This window comes from Vipera ursinii (genome assembly GCF_947247035.1).
Source record: "Vipera ursinii genome assembly, chromosome: Z".
Lineage (NCBI taxonomy): Eukaryota > Metazoa > Chordata > Lepidosauria > Squamata > Viperidae > Vipera > Vipera ursinii.
Genome location: NC_139517.1, coordinates 92177158 through 92189265, shown reverse-complemented (window position 1 = coordinate 92189265; position 12108 = coordinate 92177158). Strand labels below are relative to the sequence as shown.

Below are 12108 nucleotides of genomic sequence, written 5' to 3'. Positions count from 1 at the left end.
CCTGATTTCTTATCCCCTCCCCCTTCCTTCACCACAAAGAACATAGGGCAAGAGTGAAGAGTTTTCAGAAAGTTAACTAGTTAAAAAAAGATTGCCTTGAAAAGGAAGGTAGAGATTTAACTTGTTGGACTGCAATGCCTTTTGAGATAAGCCAAACAATAAATATAATTGTCTAAACTATAGTTTATTTAAATCACAATTGTCTGGATTTACACATGATAAATTATGAACCATGCACATGTTTTATAGTATGCTATATCACGGTTTTTGTGCTTTAGGTAGATAATGCTATTGTTGTTGTTAGCTGCGAAGTCGTGTCCGACCCATCGCGACCCTATGGACAACGTTCCTCCAGGCCTTCCTGTCCTCTACCATATTCTGGAGTCCATTTAAGCTCACGCCTACTGCTTCAGTGACTCCATCCAGCCATCTCATTCTCTGTCGTCCCCTTCTTCTCTTGCCCTCAACCTTTGCCAGCATTAGGCTCTTAAAAATCCTCGCATCTATGAGTGAATGCCTTATATTTTCCCCTTTTCCCCAAATCCAGATTTCAACAGAAGTTGTAGAAAATATAAGAACTGTTGTGGCATTAACGAGAGAAGATAGATTTTTTGAGAACTACAAAGCAAGCTTATATGGAACATACAAGTAAGAATTTTATTTTTAATACTTTTTGTATGTGTGTTTGTGTGTGTATGCATATTTTGTATGCATATTCCTCATTGTAGTCACTATTTTAAATTGCTTTTTTATTGAACAAAGTTAAAAAGAACACATCAATAGAAATGAAGGAAACTAAAATACACACACAGACACACACATACACATATACAAATGATATACATGAATACATACCAATAATCTCTCACACACAATTTTAAGAGGCTTTATTTCCACCTCCCGGAATTTGGAACTTGAAGTCCACACCTCTTGATAAGGTTATTCAAAACTGATTTAGCTAATAAATGGTGGTTAGTTTTGAATTTTATAATTGATTGATTTTATTTTATGATTGATTGTGAAGTATAATTATAATTATTTACTTTTATTAGGGACACACTAAAGAAAGCTCCTATTAATGGACTTTCCTATGCCATAGGGCAGAGTTATAACTTTTTTATAAATGCTGCTGTCTTCAGATTTGGAGCATGGCTTGTTGCCCATTGTTTTATGAACTTTGAACAACTATTTATGTGAGTATATTCGCTTTTGTGGAGGGTAATGAAAATATGAACTGAAGTTAGCAATTTTCATATGTGGATATGTTTTAAAACAAAACAATCATGTTGAAGTGAAGGAAAAGTTTAGAGTATTAACATCTTAGTCACATCTATAAATTGTTTAAAGAAAAGCTTACACAGTCAGCACATAAATATGTCATTATCTAGGCTGGTGTTGGATGTTTTCCTCACAATCTAAAAAAAATAATACAAATAATTTTAAAGTGCAAAACAAGAATTTGAAATATCCATAGTTTTTGGTATTCTTTCATAAAACTTTTCAAGATTCTGTACAAAAAACTTGGAAATTCTTCAAATAAGAGACAGGAACATCAAGATCTCCGAGTTGAGATTGCTAAATCTCATGAGATTCCCTGTGCCCCAAAGTTGGAAGATTTCCATTTCTGTGGTTGCATTGTGTTTATTAGTTTATTTGTGCATATTAGTTTATTAACATTTGTGTAATTATATGAGATCATAGAATAATGTACCAGCTGAAAAGTTCTTGGAATCATATACAAAGAATTAGGAATATATACTTCTATATAAATCTCACATGACTACATAAAACTTTCACAAGACCCTGGGCAGTTTACAATTAAAACCTAAACAAAAAAATCAGAATAAAATAGCTATCCAAGCAATAAAAAATGCCAAAACAATTAAAAACAATTAAAACCATACAATGCAGTCACTGGGAAAGAACATGAACAGTACAGCCACATGAGCTCCACAACACTCGCTAATTCCCAGGCCTGATAGCAATGCCAGTCTTCATGCCCTTCTAGAAGGCAATCAAGGTTAAGGTGAGCTTGAGCTTTCAGGGGATGATGTTTCATATGGCCCATGGAGAAGCAGAAAAGATCCTTCTCCTGGGTCCTGCCAAATGCTATCTAGTGGACAGAACCCATTACAGACTACTTCTGACAGATCTGATGGAATGGGTTGATGTCACATAGGAGAAGCAGTCCCTCAATAGCCTGGCCCAGCCACATATAACAAAAAAATGACAGCTCCTGATAGTTACTGGGAATCTCCAGATTTGAAAGTAACATGCTTCTAGAAACCTTTTGCTGAAGAGCAACAGTGGCAAAGGTTTGCTCTTTTCATTTTCTGTTTAAGTTATTGGGGCATAATTTCAGTATCTGCCATTAACTTAACAGCTTTTACTCATATCTATAAAGACTTGTGAAAAGATGAACTTTGGAGATATTTCATTGTCAGGCCAAGTATCACTGAGAAGGGAAAGATAGACACCTTTTCTTAAGTTATCCATTATAAACTTTGGTCTTGACAACAGATAATTTTGAATTCCAAACTCTCAACTTTGCAACATAAAATCTTAGTTTCTGTATGTTCTTGTTTTGACTGATGGATAGTTAGTTTGACTGATGGGATAATCTTTGAGTTACTGAAGTACACTTTCATAAGGCACATTTATACGTATCTTTCTAAGGTTTAAGACATACTGAATTCACTGGGATTTTCCCAACAACATATATATTGCATTATTATCTCCATCAGGTCCACAACAGAATTTTCTGGCTGAGTCACCGTAACAACCAGATCGTCTGCAAACGCCCTCAGTCTATAATCCTGATCTCTAATTTGAATTCCCTTAATTTTTTCTGAATTCCGTATTTTAATCAATAATATCTCCAATGTTAATACAAATAATAGAGGTGATAACGGACACCCTTGTCTTGTGTCCTTTTCAATATTACATACTTCAGTCAAACTATTGTTTACTATTATTCGGGCTGTTTGTTTTTGATATAATGCCCTAATTGGTTGTAAGAATTTATCCCCAAAATTCATTTTATCTAATACTTTCATCAAAAATTGCCAATCCAGTTGATCAAAGGCTTTTTCGGCGTCTAGAAAAATCAGCGCCGCAGGGATCTGGTTGTTCCTGTCCAAAAATTCCAACAAGTCTACTATATGCCTCACATTGTTTTTCATTTGTCTGCCACTAATGAACCCAGTTTGGTCCCCATGAATTATCTGTTGCAAAACCCTCATCAATCTGTTAGCTAAAACCTTAGCAAATATCTTGTAGTCCGTGTTCAAAAGTGATATTGGTCTATAATTTCTTACTTGAGTGACATCCTGATCTTCCTTTGGAATCAAAGAAATAAAAGCAGTTCTCCAAGACGGAGGCACCCTTCCTCCCCTTTGAATTGTCTGAAACAATTCCCTTAATGGCTTTATCATCTCCAATTGTAGGTTTTTATAATACACCGCAGTCAGTCCATCCGTACCTGGCGCTTTATCCACCTTCAATTGTTTAATTGCTAAAAGAATTTCTTCTTCTGTTATCAATTGATTAATCTCTTCCTTTTGTTCTTGTGTAAGAACCGGGATATTGGCATTCCTCAAATATACATCAATATCTGCTTCGTTAATCTTATATTTAGCATATAATTTAGAATAAAAGTCCACAAAAGCTTCCTTAATAAGATCCTGTTGATACACAACCTTGCCCTTATGTTCTATTTTATCTATATTAGAAGCCCTTTGCTTCTTCCTTAACATGTAAGCTAACCATCTGCCTGGTTTATTGGCATTGCAAAAAGTATTATACCTAGCAAACCGTACGTTAGTTGCCACCTGATCAGCCATCAACTTGTCAAACTGTCCTCTTAACAAATTAATAACCTCTTTGATCTTCACATCCGATGGATTCAAAATTAGGGCCTTTTCTTTTTCCCTAATTTCATTCTCTAATTCTTTCCTCCTAAATTCCAAGTTACGTCTGTATTTGTTGTTCATATATATTAACACCCCTCTCATATAAGCTTTGCTAGCATCCCAAACCATGTCCATAGAGGTACCCTTATTCATGTTAGTTTCAAAGAAGTCCTTCATCTGTTTTTTACATTCTTCCATGTTTCCCTGATTTCTAAACAGGTTCTCATTTAGACGCCAAGAGCGCCTATCTCTATTATCCTTGTCAATCTCTAACCAAACTGGACTGTGATCAGACATAGTTCTTGGACAAAGCTTTATCTTCTTAATCCTGGAAAAAAAGTCATTAGTAGTTAATATAAAGTCAATCCTGGGGAAAAATTGATGTCTATCAGAAAAAAAAGTATAATCCTTTTCTTGTAAATGTCTTTCTCTCGAAATGTCTCGCAACTCCAAATCATCCTTCATCTCGAAAAAAGATTTAGGCAATCTAGTGTGGCTTGGAGTATGCCTAAAAGAACTACACTTGTCCAGTTGTACATCCAAGACACCATTCCAATCTCCCATAAAAATAAAAGATTTATAATCCAACTGAGTGATCTTGTTGTGTAATGAACTATAAAAATCAGCTTGTTGTTGATTAGGAACATACAGTCCAACCAAAAGCGTTTTTTTGCCTTCTAACAACAAATCTATCATAACATATCTTCCTTGTTTATCTGCTTCTATTAACTCCGCTGTCATAGTATTCTTAACATAGATAACCACTCCATTCTTCTTATTCATTGCAGAAGCAATAAATTGTGTACCCAATCTAGAGTTCAATAAGTACTTTTGGTCCATAGCCCTAATATGTGTTTCTTGCAAACAAATAACATCAGTCTTAAATTGTTTCAAGTATTGAAAAATTTTCTTTCTCTTCTGTGGTGAATTTAAGCCATTAACATTCCAAGTTAGAAACTTAATCGCCATCCTTAGCGACCCGAAGCTTCTGGAGCATGTCTGTCAGGAGTCCCTTAACTTCCTTAGGCCGCGCCCCTCCCACAGCTTTGCTATAGGTACGCTTTGAAGGTTCCATAACTTTCTGTTGATCCTCCTCTTGCTCTCGTCTCGCTTGTCTCAAGGCAGCACGCGTCATCCTCTGATCTCTGGCACCTTCTGATGAAACTGTAATTTGATCCACTCCAGTAGCTTTCTCATCTGGCTGCGTTATTCCTTCAGCATCTTGAGGCTTTTCCTCGCCCTTCTTTGTAGATTCCAAAAGTGGTAAAGGGGTTGCTTTTAAAACATTGCTGAAAAAATCACGTGCCTGCATCACTGTGACAAGACGATGTCTCGTACCTTCATGCATCACCGCCATACCCACTGGTATCTCCCATCTAAACTTGATATCACGTCTCTTAAGTTCCTGTGCCAGAAAAGCAAAATCTTTCCTTCTCCTTAAAATTCTTGGAGGAATCTCTTTTAAAACCAAAACTTCTTGCTCAGCAACTACAAGCTTAGTGTCATAAGAAACTTGGATAACTTCATTCCTAATTGCTCTCTTTGTGAAGTAGACAACCACATCTCTAGGTAACTTCCTTTGCCTTGCAATCCATGAATTCACACGAAAGATTTTGTCTATATTTCCCTCAATTTCAGCTGCTGACTGTCCCGGTACCTCTTCCAAAGCTTCAGAGACTATCTGCTTTAAATCTTCTTTAGGATTCTCTTTTAAGCCTCTGATTCTGATAGCAAACTCCATCTGGTGGTACTGGACCAGGGTCAAGTCACCGTCCATTTTATCCATCACATTTTCAGTCTCTAACACTTTTGCTTCTAATCTGGAATTATTTTGGCTAAGATCTTCCATTTTTTCATCCAAGCATTCAATACATAAAGCCATACCTTGAAGTGCAGGCAAAATGTCTGCCCTCATTGCTGTAAACTTCTCCTCCAGCTTTTCCATCTTTTCATCTATAATATCTGCTATTTGTTGTGAATGCTTTTCCAAAGCGTCCTGTAGGTCCTTAACCGTCAGTGCTGGAGCAGGTTCAGGAGGCAATAAGGCTTGCAGCGAGGACTGTTGCACTGGGGAAGCCCCCGCACTCCTGAGAACTTTGGAAGATTTAGCCGCCATCTTCCCCCACTTTCACTTGCTACGCACTTTCACTTTCAGAGTCCATAAAATCTGTTGAGCTAGAGAACAAAAATCCACTTTCACCTTGATCTCCTGTATCGCTCTGCCTGCATCTTCACACTCCAAAGTCCTTTCTGCTGGCAGGGGTGGTTGCTAACGCTTGGTTCTGCTCCCCAAAACACGGAGCAGAAACGCTACGCAGCCCGGAGCAAACCCAGGCTTCGGGGGGGCTCGATCCTTCAGCCGCCCGAAATAAAAGCTCAGGCGGCCCCGGAGAGCTCAACCCCTACCTGGGGCCTCACCCCCTCCTCTTCTCCTGAGGAGGGGGCTTCCGAACCACTGAAACAGCTGATCAGCGCTGTTTTCGGCGGTTCTACGAAGCCGCGGAGCGGACAGCCCAGAAATGGCTGTCTTCAGCGTTGCGTCGCCACCGGAAGTCAGTTTCTGTATGTTCTTGTTTTGACTGATGGATAGTTAGTTTGACTGATGGGATAATCTTTGAGTTACTGAAGTACACTTTCATAAGGCACATTTATACGTATCTTTCTAAGGTTTAAGACATACTGAATTCACTGGGATTTTCCCAACAACATATATATAGAATTACTGCTACAAATACCAGCTCTTGACTTAAATAATCTTCTTGAATAGTATGAAATCCTTTTTCTTCATTTTTTTCAAATTAGACTGCACTACAGGCCCTAGTTTTTATCCAAAGGCATTTGGCAAAATGTTTTACCTTATCCTATTTAATATATAGTATGCTCTATTTCCAAGATATAAAACTACTGTAAAATTATTATGTTTAAAGAGGGCTACATTATAAAACTGGCTTCAACAAAGTTTGTTACTTAAAAGTATACATTTATATTCTGTTCTGATGCAGCACTTTAGTAATTTTTGTTTTGCATTTTCAGAGTCTTCTCATCAGTGATTTTTTCTGCAATGAATGCTGGCCAAGCTAATTCACTTGCACCTGATTTTAGCAAATCAAAGGTTTCTGCCCAAAGAATATTTCACCTTTTGGATCGAAAGCCTGTAATTGACAGCTATAGTGAAGAAGGAGAAAAATTAGTAAGGTCTAACAGCTTATGCTGCCTTTTAATATATTGAGTTGACATATTTTCATAGTACTATGAAAATCACCAATAGCAATTTAGAAACTTTGGTTTCTGCAAATAAACCTGAAAATTTATTAGGCATATGTATAATTATCTGGTAAATGATTAAACCAATATTTCATTCAATATCATTTTAAAATCCTGAAACTTATTTCTGAGAATAGCTACTTCTATAAAAGTTTTCCTCCAGTTTCTTTGTTTTAATGATAAATTTAAAGTCATTCTTAAATTAAACTTCACTTTCATTGGATTGTCCCCTTATTTTTTTTTAATGCATTTTAAATATTTGCTGCATTGTATATTGTAAACAATAAAAGGAGTAACAGGGGAGCTAGCCATTCATTGTGTATGTAAATGACTAAGAAAATATACATGGCCTAAGAAGAATAGCCATTTAAAAAATTGGGAAAATCCTATATTTCATTTTTTTTCTTTATTTCAGCTAATTTAAAATAATGTCAGACTGCTTATAGAAAAAGTCAAATAGCGGAAATTGTTTTGATATACTATTTTAGTTCATAAGATCTGGAGAGTAAAGGTTTGAAAAATTATCCCAGACCAAATCAGAATTTTATTTCTATCAATATGTATACAGTAAGTTATTGTTGTTGCTAAAGCCATTCTGCTACTAATTCTATTACTATTATTAGTACCACAGGAGGAATACTGGGGGCGCGGGGGGGGGGAGAGATCACTGTGCAAAATCATAGCATTGTTGGATTTGTTCTCATCATGTCCTCACCTTTCCCTGCTGTAGGACAAATTTGAAGGCAACATTGAATTTAAAGATATCCACTTTGCATATCCAACTAGAACAGAAGTGCAGGTTTTACAAGGGCTCAGTATAAAGATTAGCAAGGGCCAGACACTGGCTCTTGTGGGTAGCAGTGGCTGTGGCAAGAGCACTTCTATTCAGCTTCTAGAGCGATTCTATGACCCAATTTCAGGACAAGTGGTAAGTGGACCTTGGTTCTATTGAAAACATTTCTGTGGCACGTGTTACTAGTTGTAACATCTAGGTTACTTCTTTGCCAGGATCATTGGTTATGAACCTTTATAATAATCCAGGTCAGACAGATATCTTGATAAAAGAATGTGAAAATTTGGGACACCTTGACTACCTTGTTATTTTGAATCCTGAAGCACTTTAATGTGATTTGTGATGAAGCTGAAGTGTGGGGGAAAGTATGTCAGAGATCTGTATAGGAGTAACAGTGATATATCTGACATAATGGAATTGGAAAAAGTACTACAAATGTTAGTATCCCAGAGAAAATGAAGAGAACTCAAATCCTGTAAGAATATAAAAGAGCAGATCAGATACAAATGTAGACAGTGTAATTATAAAAGTGTTAAAATATGAGGTTTGCCTACAGAGTGGATCTGTGGCTTTCTTAGTTCTTTCTATGCCCAGCAACTGAAGGATATGGTTATTGTGTCTTTATAAAGTGGTCAAATAAAACAATGGTGGATTTAAAAACTATAGGAGAATTAGTTTGTTAAATGTGCTTGGGAAGATATTTGACAGGAGCAAGAGATAATGATGAGCAAAATATGGGGAGTATAGATTGGTTTTATTGGAAGCAGAAGATGTCCCTAAACTGGGATTTCACTATTCAGCTGGTCATTTGTAGGCATTTGCCTGAGAATCTAAATCAAGGGTGTCAAACTCTTGGCCTCTGGGCTGATTGCATCATACGCAGGCCGCACCCATCCCAGCTCCAGCAATGCAAAAAAAAAATCACAATACGTTGTGACACATCATGTGACATGGCGAGTTTCACACCTGTGATCTAAATAATGTGCAGCAAATTTACATAGCTTATATTATCATCATTATCGTCATCATCCTAGCCATTGTCTATCCACTGCAGGACGGAGGCCTCTTCGGCATGTTTCCAACCAATACAGTTCTGATCTTTCTTTTGCCAATTGGGCTCGCAATACTTGCTAATGTTGTTGATCCATCTTGTTTTAGGTCCCTTTTTATCATGTGGGATCCATTCTATGACTGCCTTGGTCCCCCTGCCATCAATTCTTCTCACTATGTGACCAGCCCATTTCCATTTCAATTCTTTTACTCTCTTGATGATACTGCATACTTCCGTTTGTTTTCTAATCCATGTGCAAGTCTTTCTACTTGACATTTATCATACACCAAGGAATATAGATCTGAATATATTCAAGGCTAAAATAATAGTATTTAATATAAAATGAATGGTTGCAAATTATGCATAAATGATGAAAAATTATAGCAATTAAGTGAATTGTAAAATGTTTTTAAAAAAACAGAAAATATTTTTCTGGATAAATTTTAAAGTTGTGTGAATACTGGTAGAAAGGGATGTTGTGAAGAATAAATGTTCATTAAAATGGGTGAAATGACTGTGGAAAAGATCATGCTTTTGCCTGATCTTTTGCCTATCATGCTTTTGCTTTTGCCTATTATCATGAAAATGAAAATTGAGTAATTGAGGAGAAATAAAAGATTTGAATGCACTGGCAATATGATATTTAAGAAATTGACCAGTTAAATAAGAACAGGTAGCTTAAGAATCTATGAGTTCTGAATTAATGTGGATAAAATACAAAAGCATCACAAAAGAAGTATACTGTGGTTATTTGGTCATATAGAGAGAATGAAGGAGAATAGAATCGCCATAAACTATTTGAAAGAAAGCATGAATGGCAGGGTAGCAAGAGAAAATAAGAAAGTTATAGAGGGACAGACTTGATGGGATGCTCAGAAAGGAAGCGTAATGTACAGAACAAAAAGTAATGTGTTAAGCAGGGCATATAAGCAGTCAAGTCAATTTGATATAGTAGTTAATGACCCTGGCTAGAAACGGGAAAATCAAGAGTTTTAGTCTTGCCTTATATACAAAGTCAGCTAGGAGACCTTGGGCAAGTCACTATCAGTCCTTGGAAGAAGGCAATGACAACCAAATTCTAAAATCTTGCAAAAAGACCACAGGGAGTAATCCAGGCAGTTGCGACAATTCAACTCTGACTGGAAGTCCCTCCTCTCCAAAAAAAAAAAAAAAAAAAAGGTAGCATATAGTGGAAACAAGGATAATTTCCAAAGATAGAAAACTATGAAGTACAAAAAGATACCATAAATTATATTGGTGAAAACTAAATTTAGTTATATATATTTTTTTCTTACTTCATTTTCTTTTGCTTACTATTACCTTCTTTCATTTGCTGTCCAGAAGGGAACAGGGCACAAGTATGCCTACATGTAAGGAATATATTTTTAATTTTGTAATAAAGAGTGCCATGTTTTCCTTTCTGTTTCCAGATTGCAGATGGTGTAGACACCAAATCTCTACATATACAGTGGCTGAGGTCCAGGCTGGGCCTTGTGCAACAAGAGCCTATTTTGTTTGACTGTAGTATTGCAGAGAATATCCAGTATGGAGATAATAGCAGAGTTGTTAGCCAGGAAGAAATTGAAGAAGCAGCCAAAGCAGCCAATATTCACAATTTTATAGAAAATCTTCCAGAGGTATATAGCATCTTTTTTCTGCATGAGATTAATTATTCCAATTGGTACAGATATCTGTTGGAATAAAACTAATGACCAGCAAAACAAACAAACAAGTGAATAAATAAAAGCAAGAGTGGCTTTTGAAATTCAACTGACATTTTTTCAGGTAATTCAGGTACCATAATCTCTTTTGATATTTATAAATTGGAGCTTAGAAAAGTTGAGGGAACATATCCCAAAAATAGGGTTACTAAACAACCTTCAAGAGGAGGACATATCCACCTTTGTGTCATGATGCCAGCAATCAACTTTAATCCAGCCTCCCTCAAATCTATTACTGTAGTCTGAGGACCATATGATTCATCATGGGTTTCTAGGCTGAAATTTGAAAATTGTCATCAATGAGTCTATATTATCATTCGCATATATAAAGATTTGTTGAAAATTATTGCTGAAAAAAGTCATTTTATATACATGTAAGCATTTTTTAAATGCCAATCAGGAATTTGCAATTAGAGTGGCACCAAACTAAAGAAGTTTCTATTCCTGCGAAAAATCGCAAAACTGTATTTTAAAGATTAGGAAACTGATTTGTTATAATACATCATATTAATGCTATTTACATTCATTTTTCTTCCTTCCTAATTCACTAACTTGGTTGATGTTAGAGTTATGCAAACTATCTTAGCACTCTGAGTTGACTCTACAGTACCAACATTGTTCTATTTTTAAATATCAGAAATACAATACTCGAGTGGGTGATAAAGGAGCACAGCTTTCAGGAGGGCAGAAGCAAAGAATAGCTATTGCTCGTGCCCTTGTCCGAAAACCTGCAGTTCTACTTCTAGATGAGGCCACATCAGCTTTGGATACAGAGAGCGAAAAGGTGAGTGAAGCCATAGCTGACTTCCCACTTCACGAGTAAGCAATTGCCGTTGTTTGAGAAATGATCTAAACTGGGGGGGGGGGGGAAAGGACCTCTATCTAGTGCTTTTATAAGGATATTTCTCTTTTGTCTTTGAGTACAGATTGTCCAGAAAGCATTAGATGAAGCTCGAAAAGGCCGAACCTGCATTGTTATTGCTCATCGACTGTCAACAATCCAGAATTCTGATATCATAGCAGTCATCCAAAATGGCAGAGTAGTAGAACAAGGAACTCACAGCCAGCTGCTAGCACGGGAGGGATTTTATTATGCACTAGTCAATGCCCAAGTATCCCATTAGTTGTATTTATAAAACCAGAAACAGAAGTTTGGAGAAGTTAGACCAAGATGCAATATGAAAAATCACCAAGCCCAAAGCAGGTTTGGGTTTGGGTTGTCAAACAGCAATCCATTTTGCTATATTGAAACACAAGTACTAATTATATGGTGGAAGTGGGTCTCTTGTTCAAAAATTACACTTTTCATTCTTATTTCTTTTTTTTTCTTTGCACAACCCCTTTAGGGCACCAAAAATTATTCAATGA

At 36.4% G+C, this 12108-nt stretch overlaps 1 protein-coding gene across 1 annotated transcript in view; it reads left to right on the top strand.

Moving 5' to 3' along the window:
• ABCB5 (ATP binding cassette subfamily B member 5) overlaps positions 1–11864 on the top strand; it is a gene marked incomplete at both ends in the record, with an annotated part of 65787 nt that extends 53923 nt beyond the window's left edge. Inside the window, 7 exons of the mRNA XM_083379027.1 lie at positions 548–648; positions 1053–1193; positions 6945–7101; positions 7906–8103; positions 10450–10656; positions 11378–11524; positions 11667–11864. Of these exons, the coding sequence (XP_083235153.1) occupies positions 548–648; positions 1053–1193; positions 6945–7101; positions 7906–8103; positions 10450–10656; positions 11378–11524; positions 11667–11864 (1149 nt within the window). The remainder of the gene's footprint in view (positions 1–547; positions 649–1052; positions 1194–6944; positions 7102–7905; positions 8104–10449; positions 10657–11377; positions 11525–11666) is intronic.
• Between the last annotated feature and the right edge of the window lie 244 nt (positions 11865–12108).